The sequence below is a fragment of the Patella vulgata genome, chromosome 1, assembly GCF_932274485.2.
Source record: "Patella vulgata chromosome 1, xgPatVulg1.2, whole genome shotgun sequence".
In the NCBI taxonomy this organism is placed as follows: Eukaryota; Metazoa; Mollusca; class Gastropoda; family Patellidae; genus Patella; species Patella vulgata.
This window is the reverse complement of record NC_065879.2, coordinates 94871977-94892144: the sequence shown is the minus strand read 5'-3', so window position 1 is coordinate 94892144 and position 20168 is coordinate 94871977. Positions and strand designations below refer to the sequence as shown.

The window sequence follows — 20168 nt, the reverse complement described above, 5'->3', positions numbered from 1 at the left end:
CAAACAGGAGAAAAACCTTATAGATGTGATGTTTATAGTAAATCATTTCCACAGTCACACATAAGAATTCATATTGGAGAAAAACCTTATAAATGTGATGTTTGTAGTAAATCATTTAGTAAGAGTGGATGTCTGCTGAATCACAGGAGAAAGCATACACCAGTAAAACCTTATAAATGTGGTGTTTGTAGTAAATCATTTAGTAAGAAAATTATTCTACAGAAGCACAGAAGAACTCATCCTGTAGTAAAATCTTATAAATGTGATGTTTGTAGTAAATCATTTTCTAAAGGTTATAACTTAAAAAAGCACATCAGAATTCACACTGGTGAAAAACCATATAAATGTGATGTTTGTGATAAATCATTCACTCAGAGTAGTAATCGACAGAAACACATGAGAATTCATACAGGTGAAAAACCTTATAAATGTGATGTTTGTAATAAATCATTTATTGATAGTAGTCATCTACAGTCACACATGAGAATTCATACTGGTGAAAAATCTTTTAAATGTGATGTTTGTAGTAAATCATTTACTATGAGTGGTCATCTATATAGACATATTAGAACTCATACAGGTGAAAGACCTTATAAATGTGATGTTTGTAGTAAATCATTTACTGAAAGTAGTCATCTTTATACACACATGAGAATTCATACTGGTGAAAAACCTTTTAAATGTGATGTTTGTAGTAAATCATTTACTCAGTCTGGTCATTTACAGGACCACATCAGAATACATACAGGTGAAAAACCTTTTAATTGTGATGTTTGTAGTAAATCATTTTCCACTAGAAGTCAACTACAGGACCACATCAGAATACATACTGGTGAAAAACCTTATAAATGTAATGTTTGTAGTAAATCATTTGCTAGCCGTAATTCTTTACGAAAACACATGAGAACTCATACTAGATAAAAAAACAACCCAGCAAAATATAAATGTGATTGGTAGCCATACCAGATTTTTCTCATGCAGCTACCACATGTAGTTTCGTTCTTATGCAAACTCTTCAGGATTCAGGTGGATCACGGGTGGCCAAGTGGGTAATACGCTGGCTCACTAGCTTTGAGGTCGGTTGTTCGATCCCTGCATTGGCCGAGAAAGTTCATCCAGATTTTCCGGGGTGTTTCTCCTTGTCAGTGATGCAGGACAGAGGGCCTGACAAGGACAGCTGTCTAATCGTTTGGAGAGGACGGAAAACCGAGGTCCCGTGTACACATTGGCATGCACGTAAAAGATCCCTTGACAGTTGGAATTCGATATAAGAGCACACTGTATGGTGTATACCCGTCTTTATTAGCCCAGTTTGGTGTAGAACGTTTAACCCCAATTAATTTCTACAGGCTGTTGGGGACCAAAGCAATTCTGTTTCATTCAGAGTTGTTGTAATTGTGTATGACCAGAAAGTTGGCTAAAGAATTTATGTAATAAAAATGCTTATTTATGTAGAGATGTTATAGATCAAGACAATAATACATTCACATATAAAAATAGATAACAATGAACATACTTGATCAAATATATAAATAAAAATTGTGATTTAGATAAAATTACATGTGATTAGAAATTTAAATAAATCTTGATAATCTTTATGAAAGTTGTTTTTTAGGCCAAAAAAAATGATGTTCTGTTTCTGGTAACCCAACCGACCCATTACAAAACCTGCAGACTCAATTTTTTTTTTAGTGTCAAGAGAAATAAAAAAAACTTTTTTGTTCAACAAACGACCATTCAGAATACGCTTAGCCTACCATATTCGTGAAAATGCCTATATTATTTGTTGCTGTAAATGAATATAAATGTCATCGTTCTTTGAATCGGTATTTACCGATCGGAATAAGCGAGTACTGTACAGCGATTTATTATTAAGAACTGCCATACTGTTGACGCGAGATTGCTAACTGACGTGAAAATCGAGACTACAGGTTTCGTATAGATTTACCACTGCTCATTTCTAAAAGTTATAATCCTCACAGCGGTCTTTCTAATAAGTAACGGCATGCAAATTGGACAAAAACAAGTTAACGTATATTTCAAACAGGTGAATAGGATCTGCTTTGGTATTTAAAACAAGACAAATAAATTTATTACAGACCTATTTCGTGCGACGGCACGATATGATTTTTTTAAGTTTTCATTGCGAGTTCCTTCCCTACGCTTTTTTTTTCTTTTTTAGCACAGAACGATTAAAATGTCCATTTGCCACCTAAGAGAATATTTAAATCATAATCTCGCCTCTGATACATTTTAAACAATTATCCAAGAATTCCATCCACCAATCTACCATGTTCCTCGGCACCAACTCAACCTAACATAAAATTGAAGATTTTCGCACAGAATATTATGCTACGGTACATCTACTAGATCTAAAAATGTAACATTACAAAAAAAAGAAAAAAAAAACCCTACCTACCGAACCTACCCTATTTTCCATCTGTTTGGGAAGGGGGGGGCCTTAGATAAAATTACATGTGATTAGAAATTAAAATAGCTCTGGGTAGTCTTTAAAAAGTCTTTTTTAAATAGATTTGTCTTTAGTTTTTAAAATATCAATTGCAGTGACATTATGAATGGGGATCACGTGGGTAAGACGCTGGCTCGCTAGCCTGGAGTTCGGGTGTTTGATCCCTGCATTGGCCGAGAAAGTTCATCCAGATTTTCCGGCGTGGTTCTCCCTTGTCAGTGATGCAGGACGGAGGGGCTGACAATAAAAGCTGTCTTGTCGTTCGTATGGGACGGAAAACCGAGGCCCCATGTACTTAGTGGTGCGCACACAAAAGGTCCCTTATTAGTTGGAATTCGATATAAGAGTAGGCCGTAGTGCCGCTGTCCGGGCAAAATTTACCTCATAGTACACTGTATGGCGTATGCCCGTCTTCATTAACCCAGTTCGGAGCAAAACAGTAGGACGTTTAACCCCATTTCATTTCATTTCATTTGACATTATGAATTTGAATTGTTAATTTATTCAATAACAATGGTTCCTGTATATAGAATAACAGGTTACAATATGATGATAAATAGTGGAAGGCCTGTATATAGAATGACAGGTTACCATATGATGATAAATTGTAAGGGCGTTTATACAATATTCTATATTCTATTCTGTATGCTGTTGGTATAATGTTCGTTTTCACGCGTATTTGACCGTAAATTCATGGATTATGGCCCCTGATTGTTCGAAAGATCATGTTTTTAGCTTGTGGACACTGTAGGGGTCTCAATTTCCATCCGATTCTGTTGAAACTTGAAAAGTGTGTTTATAACCCAAAGTTCTTGGTTCCTTTTGATGTTCGGGCATATCGGATTGTAACCTCCTGAACTTGTAACCCTGGACCAAAACTGTTGGACAAAATGGCTGCCCCTCGTACAGCTGTCCTTGTCAGGCCCTCCATCCTGCATCACTGACAAGGGGAAACCACGCCGGAAAATCTGAATGATCTTTCTCGGCCAATGCAGGAAACTGTGGGTAATCCACCAGAAATGCCAACGCTGATTGATTAATCAATGCCTATATCATATGTCAAAATCCGCATATACGACCCCTGACACAACCTTCGAGTACAACTTGTCAGATGTTCGTGTAGTGTAGGTCATCGAAAGTATAAAAAAAAAACGAAATATAAATCTGTATTTTAATCAGATTGTGTTTTTACCTGCCATGTTTTGTTTCATATCTACGTGAGGCCTTTTTAAATGGGTTACGATATCTTTTACACTTTTACACGGTATCTAAATGCTTGAATTAAATATGGTCTATAAATAGTATAAAAACATCGAAATTAATTAAATAGTTAATTTAATTTGAAAAATTAGCTTTCAATAAGGTAGAATCACCATAATTAAAAAGTATGCGGTACCAAAATTTTGTATTAGGTGGGGGGTGGATGGCCGAATGGTAAGCCCGTGCGCGCTGTATCATGAAGCCTGTCATTGAGTCAACTGGCCTGGTTTTGAATCTCCGGTTGTACTGACAAGGAGTAGGGTTGCCTGTCCAACCTCGTGGGTTTTCTCCGGGTCCTCCGGTTTCCTTCCATTGCCAAAGACCCCTACGCGCAAACGAATTATTGAATTAAAATTTTTAAAAAACATATGTTAGTCCCGAAATGACCTAGTTTATTTCAAGTGGACTTAAACCCCATCTCTCTCTCTCTCTCACTATGTTACATTTGTATAGAAGCAATAGGGATGAGGGTGGTATTTTGGAGCTGGTATTTATCCACTGCCAGGGTTATATAGCTTTAAAGTATCTATGGTAATGTAGCTATAAAGTATCTAAGGTAATATAGCTTTAAAGTGGTAATATAGCTTTAAAGTATCTAGGGTAATATATCTTTAAAGTGGCTGGGATAATTAGGACATAAACATGTTACTTTTTTGAATTTATCGGGTGGTTTACATGTCGCCTAATGCCCATTTAGACAGGATTTTCAAATAGAACATATTTTCTTAGCAAAAGAAATTGCATTTGAATAAAGCAAACATCCGAGAATCCAGAGGCGATATTTCGAAAAAAGAACCAAAGATGATGAAATCAGAACTTATATCTAAATGAAATGTACATGTAGTTCCAATGAAGTAGTGGTTTTGTGAATTATTCGGGTTGGAGAGATCCGGGACTCTATCATGTATACAACCTACTACCGGAAGCTGACGTCACTTTTATTCTCGGTCGAAGACTGGTTTACCGAATGAATGCCTATTTTCTTGACTTGTAGTTGTATTTTGTACTTCACCGAAGACTTGTTACTGAATGATTAGCTATTTTCTTGAGTTGCAGTTGTAGAAGAGACAGAACAGCTTCACAAAAAGACAACAGAAATTGTTAACAAAATGACGGTGAGGTGATTTTGTATTAAACAAAACAACGCATAATGAAGATAGGTGAATCTGAAATGGAGGTTCCTCTCAAAAAATCATTCACAACAGCCATGGTGCTTGTATTTTGATATCTAAATGTGCTTGAGATGAAATGGATGAAAATAAATAAAAAAAATAATGACTTTGGAATTTGTAACTTATACCATTCAGCACTGTGCAACTACAGGGTCAACAACAAAACATGGGAATTCACAAAGTCTCACAGATATACTAGAATATCCCCCTTTTTTTCAAGGAACTACTTTTAGATTTTTTGTATGGAGTACCATCATAAAGTACCATTGGTTTTCAGCTATTTTTATAAGACTAATGAACACACATTGTTTATATTTTTATGACTTCTTAATTCACCCTTTGAAACTTTGTGTCTGGAAGCATAAAGATGCACTTACAATAAAACATTGAACGTAGATTTTAGATTAAAATATTTTGTTATAAATTTTATTCAATATTTATTTATCCACACTCATCACAGTGTTTGATCTTTGTTAAATTGTACAATAATAAACCATGACTGAATGTACACTAATAGTTCAATGTTGGAAATGTCCAGTTGAATGTTTGATTGGAACGTATGACAGCTGAATGTTTGATTGTGTTGCAAATGGTACTCCATAGAAATCAATTTGCCATGCAAGAATTATATTTAGGGTATTTAGGTAATAAATTCTATACCAAACCCTCAAACTGCTTATTATTCTAACATGGTTAGCGTGCGCACGCTGTATCATAAAGTCTGTCATTGAGTCGACTGGCATGGTTTCGAATCCCCGGTTGTACGTGACAAGGAGTAGGGTCGCCTGTCCGACCTCGTGGGTCTTCTCCGGGTCCTCCGGTTTCCTCCCACTGCTAAAGGCCCCTACGCGCAAGCGAATTATTGAAATAAAATTAAACCATATGTTAGTCCCGAAATGACCTAGTTTGTGTCGAGTGGCCGTTAAACCCCATTTCTCTCTCTTTCTCTCTCTATTCTAACATAAATAAATAATAATCTATCCAAAATTTAGAAACAAGTCTTTTTGTTAACATTTACCAACACGTAACAAGATTTTGACAGTTCTCTTTTCATCAATTTATACAACGCTCCATATGACATTAAAAGATGTGACAATTGTTGCAAATGATGGTCAGTAGTCTATAATATTATGATTTAACACCTGATGTAAGGATAATTGTCATAGTATAAGCCAAAAAGTATTTACTACATCTTTATTTACCATTCTGTGTTGAATTACCGCTCAACGAAAGTGCTGATTACGACAATAAATTCATGAATAATTTATGTTTAAATATTATCAAGTCAGTTATATCACACCTTATTTGTATTCAGATATGAATTAATCTCATTCCGCAGTTATTTAAATTAGAAATTTAAAAATTTTTAATTAAAATTAACACTTAGACATTCGGAGACAAAGACAAAGCGTTCATAATATTAACGTTTATAAAACGATTCAAAGTGATTTATTACTAAACAGAATACAGCATAATTGTGTGTATTGTGGTGTAAATAAAACATTTACTTAATGTTCAGGTAGACGTTGTCAGTTTAACAATTATTATATTCCCATCGCTCGTCTAAAGATACGAAGGGTCACAATACGTGGAAACAGAAAAGCAACGCGAAAATCAAGACGCGACGACTGTACTACATAGATCAGGGTATCAATAGAGAGATAATAGCTGTCCTCAACTTACAGGATACCAACGATGTTATAACTTTTATATATTACAGGATACCAACGATGTTATAACTTTTATACATTACAGGAAACTAATGATGTTATAACTTTTATATATTACAGGAAACTAATGATGTTGTAACATTTATATATTACAGGAAACTAATGATGTTATAACATTTCATCAATGTGTTGTATGTGATGAGATTTTTAAACAATATGATGATTTAGAAAAACACAATAAGATGCATGTTAAAGAAGAGAAAACTGATGATGTAGATGAATATTGTCATGTTAAAGAAGAGAAAATTGATGATGTAGATCGATATTGTCATGTTAAAGAAGAGAAAACTGATGATGTAGATGAATATTGTCATGTTAAAGAAGAGAAAACTGATGATATTGAAACTGTTTATCAGTGTAATTTGTGTGATGAAGAATTTAATTTAGAAACAGATTTAGAAAAACACTGTGAAATACATGTTAGTCAGCAAGGTCAAACTGGCGAAAAACCTTATAAATGTGATGTTTATAGTAAATCATTTCCACAGTCACACATAAGAATTCATATTGGAGAAAAACCTTATAAATGTGATGTTTGTAGTAAATCATTTAGTAAGAGTGGATGTCTGCTGAATCACAGGAGAACGCATAGACCAGTAAAACCATTTAAATGTGATTTTTGTAGTAAATCATTTAATAAGAAAAGTATTCTACAGAATCACAGGAGAACTCATCCTGAAGTAAAACTTTTTAAATGTGATTTTTGTAGTAAATCATTTACTAGAGGTTATAACTTAGAAAAACACATAAGAATTCACACTGGTGAAAAACCTTATAAATGTGATGTTTGTGGTAAATCATTTACACAGAGTAATAATCATCAGAAACACATGAGAATTCATGCTGGTGAAAAACCTTATAAATGTGATGTTTGTGGTAAATCATTTACCGCTAGTAGTCATTTACAGTACCACATCAGAACACATACAGGTGAAAAACCATATAAATGTGATGTTTGTAGTAAATCATTTACTACTGGTAGTCATCTACAGACACACATCAGAATTCATACTGGTGAAAAACCTTATAAATGTGATGTTTGTGGTAAATCATTTAATCAGACTGGTCATTTACAGATACACATGAGAAATCATACAGGTGAAAAACCTTATAAATGTTATGTTTGTAATAAATCATTTACTACTAGTAGTTATCTACATGTACACACTAGAGCTCATACAGGTGAAAGACCTTATAAATGTGATGTTTGTAGTAAATCGTTTATTCACGGTAAATCTCTACGAAAACACACGAGAACTCATACTAGATAAAATAAACCAACAAATGATAAATGTGATTGGTAGTCATGAAGCTACCACATGTAGTTTCGTTCTTATGCAAACTCTTCAGGCTTTAGTGAGATTGTGGAGCTGTTCCTTATATATAGTTGTCGGGGACCGGAGCACAGAAGTAGTCTCGATTGGACCAGAGCAATTCTGTTTCACCAGAGTTGTTGTAATTGTGTATGACCAGAAAGTTGGCTAAAGAATTTCTGTAATAAAAATGCTTATTTGTATAGAGATGTTATAGATCAAGACAATATAACATTTACATAATAAAAATAGATAACAAAGAGCATATTTGATAAAATATATAAATAAAAATTATGATTTAGCTTATTTACCATATTTAGAAATTAAAATAGCTCTGGATAATCTATATAAAAGTTGTTATTTAGATAAAATTACATGTAATTAGAAATTAAAATTGTTTTTGATAATCTATGTAAAAGGATCACTGTGTCTTTAGTTTTAAAGTAGCAATAGCAGCGACGTTACGAATTCAAATTGGTAATTTATTCCAATAATAAAAATGGTTGGAGTACCCAAGTTTAGATATGTCGTTGATTCCATAAAGTAGTTGGGTTTTTAAACGTTAAATATTGTGTAATTCAACATGGCGCCCAAGGGGGTTAATACCAAATAGTTTGTTTATATGAGAGTCAAGGTTTGGTCTGTGCCTTGGATATCGGAAGTGGGGGGGCGACTGGTATGTGTCATTGTCTGTTGTATTAACTGGACGGATAGACCTGTCATTCTTTGGTTATGTGTCTTTGTTGAATGAGTGGCTTCTCATCAACCAGATCAGCTCTGGACCGATTTGATTCTATGGTATCTCTCATAGCTGAGAGAATAAAGATTTATTAGCCGAGAGAATATCTTCCGTCAAAGTAGTGGTTGATTCTGCGACAAGAAGGGGTATCGCAACCGACTGATTTGATCAACAAAATTAGCCATAACAAGATCATAAGCAGAAAGTGAGATAATATAAGAGATAAGGTGGCTATGAAGATCTGGTTATCCCTGGTGTTAGTGACTAGTTTCATTTATATTGAACTCTTCAGAGTGATTGTACGAACAAAACTAGTCATGAACACTTGGGATAACCAAGATAACGTTAACTGTTAGTTGAAATTGTCACCACTGGAAACTGGTGATGAAAGGCCTGCCAAGTGAGCATTCCATTGCCATTGAGAATGTTACTTGATAATCGAGAAAATTTGGGTAGAGTTATCGTCTGTCAAGCAAACGATAGACAATTCTTGTAGACGGTGCAGACACAGTTGATGCCTATTTCTAGTCCAAACTTTCAACAGTGACAACTCCGTTCAGAACAAAGTAATTTGACTGAAATTTTCAATATTTTCTTTTATCATCTATTTTTGATTTATTTTAGCAAAAATGGCCAACTTTTTTATTAAACTCTTAACTAACGAATCTTTAAAGTACAACGGAAGTGGGTAAAATGTGGTATAATAGATATATAGGCGGATATTACAGTATCGTGTTAGCATGATACAAGAGAACAATAGGTGGATATTACAGTTATATCGTGGTATAGCATATACAGTTGTATAGCATACAATGGCTGAGATAGCAGTACCACGTTTCATAGGTAAACGTACTGATATAAAACAATATATGGATTACAACAATAGGACGATACATAAAGCTATTTCACACACACACACAACAAACTAGCGGGTTAAAATGGTTTAAGCTACTGTTAAAAAAAGCTATTTCACACACACACAACAAACTCAAAGTTGAAATGGTTTAAAGATACATTATGGAAGATTCGATAACGAGTTGACAGTTCGCATTATAATAGTTAAAAACTAGATAACATCAAGGCAATTTGCTGAAAAATTCATTCAAATTGATCCAGTATGAACCCAGAACTAAGCGAATGAAATTTCCGCCTAGCCTCGTTCATCATTACTAAAGTCTGTACGATAAACAGCATATTCTCGATTATCCATTTAATCTTTAAATCGTGAAGGAAAGTTATGCAGTAAATCGGCTCATAATCCACTAAAGATCGCAGGCTAGCGATGCCATCGAGAGTTGATTATGGTCTGGATATGTTAATTAATGTCTAATTAATAATTTAGATAACATTTCAGGCCTAAAGAAAGACCTGCAATAGACAGATTTAGCTCTTGCATAATATATGTTTAAGCTACCATTATACGAAAAAGGTGAAATTCAACAACCAGTTTCCTACCGAATTTTAAGCCCTTTTTCAGTTGAAAATCATGTCAAAGTTTCATGGCCATAATAGGATCAAAACCATTTTACAGAACACAAATGTTGGGCTACTGTTATCTTGGGGGGGTTCGGTGGCCGAATGGTTAGCACGTGCGCGCTGTCATAAGGCCCGTCATTGAGTCAACTGGCGTGGATTTGAATCCTCGGTTGTACGTGACAAGGAGTAGGGTTGGCTGTCAAACCTCGTGGGTTTTCTCCGGTTTTATCCCACTGCTAAAAACCCCAACGCACAAGCGAATAATTCAAATAAAATTAAAACCATATGTTAATCCCGAAATGACCTAGTGTGTGTCGAGTGGACGTTAAACCCCATTTCTCTCTCTTTCACTGTTATCTTGGTCCCGATTTCTTTTATACCACATTTTTTTTTTTTTACATATCAACTCATTGTACTTTCGTATCATCCTCATATTTTATTATACCACGTTTTTACCTGCCACGTTTTATTTCACATCTACCAACTATTCCAATATACCACGTAGGGTCTTTTTTAAATGGGTTATAATAACTTTTACACCGTATCTAAATGGCGATTATTTGAACCCACCGATTAACTCCTTGAATTAAATATGGTCTATAAATAGTATAAAAACATCGAAATTAATTAAATACTTAATTTAATTTGCAAAATTAGCTTTTAATAAGGTAGAATCACTATAATTAAAAAGTATGTGGTACCAAAATCTCATACCACGTTACATTTGTATAGAAGCAATAGGGACGAGCGTGGTAATTACCCACTCACAGGGTAATATAGCTTTAAAGTATCTTGGGTAATATAGCTTTAAAGCGAGAATTTCATATTTTCTAAGAAAGTCAAAACATAATTATTTCTATGTCTTTTGCTCAATAGGTTGTCAACTCACTATTATACGATCATAGTTATCATTCTCACATTCAAAAATAATAACACAATTACCTCCTAATTACCTCCCTTGTTTTTCTATTCCCTACCATGGAATAGCTATCTTCAAACGTTTGAATCTGAAGTTAATTATATTTTTGCCAATTTTCAACTGGCAATAGTGAGTTATAGGATTAATAGGATTATTCTTTAACAAGGTAGGACTGTTGATACATAGCATCGATTTTAAGGCTTTATTTTAATACATTTTAAAAATATAACTTAAAAATATTAATTTTTTTCTTTAAAGTATCTGGGGTAATATATTTTTAAAGTATCTATGGTAATACACTGTTAGAAAAAATCTGGTAAATTTACATGAAAATTACTGGCAGCAAAAGTTGCCAGTAAATTTACTGTAAATAAACATTCAGCTGTAATATTACAGAGTTTCTGTAATTTGACTTTGTGAGTAAATTTACCTTAAAACAGTAAATGTTTTTTAACTGTAAATTCACCGCAACACAGTAAATGAACGGTTACAGTAAGTTTGTTTTTAAACTTCCCAATGTAAATTTACCTAAAAGCAGTAAATGAAAAATTACAGACAAATGTTAAAAAAAACCACAATGATTTTAACTTCCGTTCCAGGATTTTAGATGTAAGCTTGTGGTACTGTCTACTGCAGGCATTGTAACTCTGCTCTAGAGACAGTCAAACTAACACTGGCCAATCGGTTTAATTAACCGTCTTCTATTGACCTTGGTTACGAGATAATACAATCTATGACAAGAAAGTCAAAACATTTTTTTTATACGTTAATGAACATACTTACAATCTGATCAACGTACGATGAATAATAATACACGTTTTAGATCGTATAAATAAAGAAAATTAAATATATATAACATGCAATATACCAAATTTCACAAAATGTGATTGTCCATATTATGGTTAATAAATTAGAATGAATACTATAAGAAAATAATTATTAGGAATGGTTCGTTGCTATGGAATACTAAAATAAAATAAGAGACAGTAAATTTACATAAGAGACAGTAAATTTACCAATAAGTAAATTTACAAAATAATGTGAATAAACGTAAATCTGTAAAATTACCTACTGGCTTTGCTATTTTCATTTCAATATTGAAATATTACGCATGTATTTTTACCAGGGTTTAATGTGCCTTTGGTTTCATCAAAGTTTATTGTAAAAAAGAATGAAACTTGGTAAATATACATCATTTTGGTAAACATTCCGAACATTTTTGGTAAAAATTTAATTGCTGTAAATTTACTTATATTTCTAACCTGAAAGTTTACAAAATAATGTGAGTAAACGTAAAATCTCTAAAATTGCTTGCTAAGAGACAATAAATTTACCGAATACGATAACTACCAATAAGTTAAACATACATTATGCAAGAGCTAAATCTGCCTATTGCAGGTCTTTCTTTAGGCCTGATATGTTCTATAAACTATGAATTAGACATTTATTAACATGAAAAGACCATAATCAACTCATGGATGCCATCTTATGTGTTGGATTTTCACTGGATTTGAGTCCGATCTGGGGCTCAACGCTCATTAATGATTAAATTCAAAAATAGATAATCAAGACTATGTTTTTTTTTTATCGTACTGACTTAATAAGTAATAATGATCGAGGCTAGGCCTAACATTCAGTCTCTAATATCTCGGTTCCGAGTGGATCAATTTGACAGAAATTTCGAGCATATTGCCTTTACATTATCTAGTTTTTAACTATTATAGTGAGAACTGCTGTAATTTTATTTATATTTCTAACCTAAAAGTAAATTTACAAAATAATGTGAATAAACGTAAGATCTGTAAAATTACATGCATGCTTGTTTATTTTGAGTTCAGTTTGGAAATATTACATATATAAGAATGTATTTTTACTGATTTTGAATGTGTCTTTGATTTCATCACCGTCTATTGTAAAAAAAGACACGAAACTCTGTAAACATACACGAAACTCCGTTAAAATACGCCAGACTTGGTAAAACTACTACATTGTGGTGAACATACCGATAATTAAGGTACAAAAACTACTTGTACTACTGTAATTTTACAAAAATTTCTAACAGTGTATAGCTTTAAAGTATCTGGGGGTAATATAACTTTAAAGTATCTAGGGTAATATAGCTTTAAAGTATCTGGGGTAATATAACTTTAAAGTATCTGGGGTAATATAGTTTTAAAGTATCTGGGGTAATATAGCTTTAAAGTATCTAAGGTAATATAGCTTTAAAGTATCTAAGGTAAAATAGCTCTAAAGTATCTAGGGTAATATAACTTTAAAGTATCTAGGGTAATATAGCTTTAAAGTATCTGGGGTAATATATTTTTAAAGTATCTATGGAAATATAGCTTTAAAGTATCTAAGGTAAAATAGCTCTAAAGTATCTAGGGTAATATAACTTTAAAGTATCTAGGGTAATATAGCTTTAAAGTATCTGGGATAATATAGCTTTAAAGTATCTGGGGTAATATAGCTTTAAAGTATCTACGGTAATATAGCTTTAAAGTATCTAAGGTAAAATAGCTCTTAAGTATCTAGGGTAATATAACTTTAAAGTATCTAGGGCAATATAGCTTTAAAGTATCTGGGGTAATATAACTTTAAAGTATCTATGGTAATATAGCTTTAAAGTATCTAGGGTAATATAACTTTAAAGTATCTGGGGTAATATAAATTTAGATTATCTATGGTAATATAGCTTTAAAGTATCTAGGGTAATATAGCTTTAAAGTAGCTTTATAGCATTAAAGTAATTAGGGTAATATAAGTTTAAAGTATATAGGGTAGTATAGCTTTAAATTTGCTATGGTAATATATCTTTAAAGTAGCTAGTTTAATATAGCTTTAAAGTAGCTGAAATAATATAACTTTAAAGTAGCTAGGGTAATAAAGCAAACATCCGAGAATTCAGAAGCGATATTTCGGAAAAAACCCAAAGATGATGAAATCAGAACTTATGTCTAAATGCAATGTAGTTCCAATGAAGTAGTAGTTTTGTGAACTAATCGGGTTGGAAATATCCGGGACTACATCATGTATACAACCTACTACCGGAAGCTGACGTCACTTTATTCCCGGCTGACCGGATACTAGTTTACTACTGAATAAATGCTTATTTTCTAGACTTTTAGTTATACTTCACCGAAGACTTGTTCACTAAATGAAGAGCTATTTACTTGACTTGTAGTTGTAGAAGAGGCAGATCAGCAATCCTGTGTTACAACAGTTTCACAAATAGACAATTGTCAACAAAATAATGGTGAGGTGATTTTAGATTAAACATCACAACACAACCATTATTATTTTATTACAAAACAAAATAATGGTGAGGTGATTTTAGATTAAACATCACAACACAACCATTATTATTTTAATACAAAACAAAATAATGGTGAGGTGCTTTTGGATTAAACAAAACAACACATAACGAAGATAGGTGAATCATTCACAACAGCCTTAGTGCTTGCGTTTTGGTATCTATATGTGCTTGGGATGTTATTGAACAATAAAAAATGCATGAAAATAAAAAACAATAATGTCTTTGATATGAAATTTGTAACTTTGGAAAATATGAAGCAAATATACCATTCAACACTGCGCAGCTACAGGGTCAACAACACATCATGGGAATTCACAAATATATACTATATTTGTTTTAGCATATGAAGTCAATATCCTCCTTTGTTTTCGAGGAACTACTTTTAGACTTTTCGTATGGAGTACTATCACAAACATCATGGATTAAACATTTCGGGTCTATATGGAAAACAATAAATACTTCCTTAAAATTTCCTTGAAACTGCTTTTGTTTTCAGCTGACAATTAAACAATGGTCGTATTTAATGTGTTTTAAATTAAAATGTTTTGTAATAAATTTTATTCAATATTTATTTATTCACACTCACCACAGTGTTTAATCTTTGTTAAATTGTACAATAATAGACCATGACTGAATGTACACTATTAGTCCACAATTCAATGTGGAAATGTCCAGCTGAATGTTTGATTGGAACATATGATGTGTTACAAATGGTACTTCATAGAAATTATATTTAGGTTATTTTGGTAACAAATTCAATACCAAACCCACAAAATGCTTTATCATTCTAACATAAATGAATAATAATCTATCCAAAATTTAGAAACAAGTCTTTTTGTTAACATTTACCAACACTTGACAACGGCGGCCATGATAGCTTAGATTTTGACAGTTCTGTTTTCATCAATTTATACAACGCTCCATTTGACATTAAAAGATGTGACAGTTCTTGCAAATGATGGGCAATAGTCTATAATATTACGATTTCACACCTGATTTATCGATAAAGTATTTACTGATCTTTATTTACCTTACTGTGTTGAATTATTGCTTAATGGAAGTGCTGCTTACAACAATAAGTTCACGAATAATTTATTTTTTAATCAGGGATCTTAATTGGCTTTTGTCAGCTTTAGCCACTTGAATGTCAATCAAGTCGATTGGTAAAACAATGAACCGACCACTGTGTTGTCATAAATCAATCTACTTTCGGCTAAATTACGACAGGTTAATTATTACATGTTGATTAACACTGTAACCCAGGTATCATTTAATCTTGTGTATCTAGCACTAATTTCTTTCACTCAAATCAAACATGTAGTACGCGACGACTGTACTACATAGATCAGGGTATCAATAGAGAGATAATAGCTGTCCTCAACTTACAGGATACCAACGATGTTATAACTTTTATATATTACAGGAAACTAACGATGTTATAACTTTATATATTACAGGAAACTAATGATGTTATAACTTTTATATATTACAGGAAACTAATGATGTTATAACTTTTATATATTACAGGGAACCAATGATGTTATAACTTTTATATATTACAGGATACCAACGATGTTATAACTTTTATATATTACAGGAAACTAATGATGTTATAACTTTTATATATTACAGGAAACTAATGATGTTATAACATTTCATCAGTGTGTTGTATGTGATGAGATTTTTCAACAACTTGTTGATTTAGAAAAACACAATAAAATACATGTTAAAGAAGAGAAAACTGATGATGTAGATGAATATTGCCATGTTAAAGAAGAGAAAACAGATGATGTAGATGAATATTGTATTGTTAAAGAAGAGAAAACTGATGATGTAGATGAATATTGTCATGTTAAAGAAGAGAAAACTGATGATGTAGATGAATATTGCCATGTTAAAGACGAGGCAACCGATGATGTAGATGAATATTGTCATGTTAAAGAAGAGAAAACTGAAGATATTGAAACTGTTTATCAGTGTAATTTGTGTGATGAAGAATTTAGATTAGAAACAGGGTTAGAAAAACACTGTGAAATACATGTTAAAGAGGAAATAAATAAAGAAATACAAAACCCAAATCAAGGTCAAACCAGAGAAAAACCATATAAATGTGATGTTTGTGATAAATCATTCACTACAAACTTTAGTCTAAGTTCCCATATCAGAATTCATACTGGTGAAAAACCATATAAATGTGATGTTTGTAATAAATCATTCAACCATAATAGTAATCACCAGCGGCACATAAGAATTCATACTGGTGAAAAACCTTATAAATGTGATGTTTGTAGTAAATCATTTTCTAGAAGTTATGACTTAAAAGAGCACATCAGAATTCACACTGGTGAAAAACCTTATAAATGTGATGTTTGTAGTAAATCGTTTATTCACGGTAAATCTCTACGAACACATATGAGAACTCATACCAGATAAAAAAAAAACCAACAAAATATAAATGTGATTGGTAGCCATGAAGCTACCACATGTAGTTTCGTTTTTATGCAAACTCTTCAGGCTTTAGTGAGGTTGTGAAGTTGTTCCTTTTATATAGTTGTCGGGGACTGGAGCACAGTAGTAGTCTTGATTGGACCAGAGCACAGTAGTAGTCTTGATTGGACCAGAGCAATTCTGTTTAACCAGAGTTGTTGTAATTGTGTACATGTACGACCAAAAAGTTGGCTAAAGAATTTCTGTATCAAAAATGCTTATTTATAAAGACATATTATAGATCAAGACAATATAACATTTACATAATAAAACGAGAAAACAAAGAAAATACTTTATCAAATACATGTATATAAATAAAAATTGTGATTTAGCTTATATATTTAGAAATTAAAAAAGCTCTGGATAATCTATATAAAAGTTGTGATTTAGATAAAATTACATGTATGTACGATAGTTAAAAATTAAAATAGTTCTTGATAATCTATATAAATGGAACAGTTTGTAAAAGTCTTTTTTAAATAAATATGTCTTTAGTTTTAAAGTAGCAATAGCAGTGACGTTACGAATTCAAATTGGTAATTTATTCCAATAATAAAAATGGTTGGAGTACCCAAGTTTAGATATGTCGTTGATTCCATAAAGTAGTTGGGTTTTTAAACGTTCAATATTGTGTAATTCAACATGGCGCCCGAGGGGGTTAATACAAAAATAGTTTGTTTATATGAGAGTCAAGGTTTGGTCTATGCCTTGGAAATCGGAAGTGAGGGGCGACTGGTATGTGTCTCTGTTTTGTTGACCGAGGTGAGATTGTCCGTTGTATTAACTGGACGGATAGACCTGTCATTCTTTGGTTATGTGTCTTTGTTGAATGAGTGGCTTCTCATCAACCAGATCAGCTCTGGACCGATTTGATTCTACAGGATCTCTCGTAGCTGAGAGAATAAAGATTTATTAGCCGAGAGAATATCTTCCGTCAAAGTGGCGGTTGATTCCGCTACAAGAAGGGGTATCGCAACCTACTGATTTGATCAACAAAATTAGCCATAACAAGATCGTTAGCAGAGTGTGGGATAATATAAGAGTGGCTATGAAGATCTGGGCCCTGTTTCTCGAAATCTTAACTAAAGATAAAATCCAATTTTAGTACATACTTCAATTTTGATTGGCTAAGCACTAAAATCAATCTAATATTATCCAATCAAATTACTAAAATTTGGATTTTATCTTAGTTAAAATTTCGTGAAACAGGCCCCAGGTTACCCTGGGTGTTTGTGACTACTTCATGGATTATGGTCCATGATTGTTCTAAAAATCACGTTTTTAGCTTGTGACACTTGAATGCATGTTTATAACTCAAAGATCTTGGTTCCTTTCGATATTCACGCATATCAGACCTGACTTCATGGATTATGACCCCATAATATATCACTGTTACTTCGTAATGATGATTGAATTCGAATTTCGAACCAAAACTGCTGGACAAAATGGCCACCCCTCATACTTGTAAACTTTCTCGGCCAACACTTGGACCTAACCCGCGTTCTCCAGGCTAGCAAGCCAGCGTCTTACCCACTTAGCCACCGTTTCTCCTATTAAAGTACAACGGAAGTAGGTGAGAGAAAGAGAGAGAGAAATGGGGTTTAACGTCCACTCGACACAAATTAGGTCATTTCGGGACTAACATATGGTTTAATTTCATTTCAATAATTCGCTTGCGTGTAGGGGTCTTTAGCAGTGGGAGGAAACCGAAGGACCCGGAGAAAACCCACGAGGTTGGACAGGCGACCCTACTCCTTGTCACATACAACCAGGGATTAAAAAGTTAACTCAATGACAGGCCTTATGATACAGCGCTCACATTATGGTTTAATTTTATTTACATAATTCGCTTGCGCGTAGGGGTCTTTAGCAGTGGGAGGAAACCGGAGGACCCGGAGAAAACCCACGAGGTTGGACAGGCGACCCTACTCCTTGCCACGTACAACCGGGGATACGAAACCATGCCAGTTGACTCAATGACAGACTTTATCATACAGCGCGCGCACGCTAACCATTCAGCCATCTAGCCCTCTACGGAAGTAGGTAAAACGTGGTATAATAGAAATATAGGCTGATATTAAAGTATGTGTTAACACGATACAAGAGAGCAATAGGTGGTATATATTTGTATAGAAGCAATAGGTTGGAGCGTGGTATTTACCCACTGCCAGGGTAATATAGCTTTAAAATAGCTTGGATAATATAATGTCTGGGGTAATAAAGCTTTAAAGAGACTGGGATAATTAGGAGATAAACATGTTACTGTTTTGAATTTATTGGGGGTTTACATGTAATGTCCATTTAGACGGAGGCTTTTCAAATAGGACATATTTTCTTAGCAATGCAGACTGCATTTGAATAAAGCAAACATCCGAGAATTCAGAGGCGATATTTCGGAAAAAGAACCAAAGATGATGAAATCAGAACTTATATCTAAATGAAATGTAGTTCCAATGAAGTAGTAGTTTTGTGAACTATTCGGGTTGGAGAGATCCGGGACTATATCACGTATACAACCTTCTACCGGAAGCGGATGTTACTTTGTTCTCCGCCGAAGACTTGTTTGTCTAAATGAAGAGCTATTGTCTTGACTTGCAGTAGTAGAAGAGACAGATCGGCAATCCTGTGTTACAACAGCTTCACAAATAGACAACAGAAATTATTAACAAAATAATGGTGAGGCTATTTTGAATTTCAAAAAAACCCAACACATAACGAAGATGGTGAATCAGGATGAAATATTTCGGATCTATATGGAAAATAGTAATTAATACCATACTGTAGGGGTTTCAGGTCAAAGTTTTAAATGACAGAATTTTTTTTAAAATATACATAAAATGCTGCCCAAATTTATTTATTTCATCAAAAATTTCTTATTAGATCCAAAGTTATGGAATTTTAAAATCCGAGATCAAAGTCAATAATGTAATCAAAATGCTCTATACCAGTCCATGTGTGCGTGGCATGGCACCAAAATAAGGGCTTTTCAGTCATATCTGAGTGAAGTCATAAGCGGTATTTTCCCTTGAGAATCGCTAGTACCAATTTTAAAACTCAAATCTGCATGTTATAGTCAGCTAAGATTTATTAAAATCGCAGGGGTCAAAATTCACGACAGTTGGAAGTCAAATAGCAGCCAATTTTGTAACAATGAATTTCACACCATCTACGTATGTTTTCATCTGTTTGACACTGGTTTATAGCATTATGAAATATTTATATCTAAATAAATAAAACATGATGTAGCCCCCAAGTCATCTGACCTAATTCTACTGTAACATCAGTC

At 33.2% G+C, this 20168-nt stretch overlaps 2 protein-coding genes across 2 annotated transcripts; both read left to right on the top strand.

Annotated features, from left to right (window-relative positions):
* LOC130012930 (zinc finger protein 235-like) lies at positions 1–2156 on the top strand (the record flags this gene model as incomplete). The annotated part of the gene is made up of 1 exon (XM_056101100.1): positions 1–2156. A coding segment is annotated over one exon (921 nt), but the record flags the coding sequence as incomplete, so codon positions are not given.
* Positions 2157–4689: 2533 nt separating this feature from the next.
* On the top strand, positions 4690–8267 carry LOC126818250 (zinc finger protein 239-like). Its single transcript, XM_050545563.2, has 2 exons — positions 4690–4845; positions 6728–8267. Exons 1-2 carry the CDS (start codon positions 4840–4842, stop codon positions 7901–7903), a joined length of 1182 nt encoding a protein of 393 aa, XP_050401520.1. The 5' UTR covers positions 4690–4839; the 3' UTR covers positions 7904–8267.
* The last annotated feature ends 11901 nt before the right edge of the window (positions 8268–20168 follow it).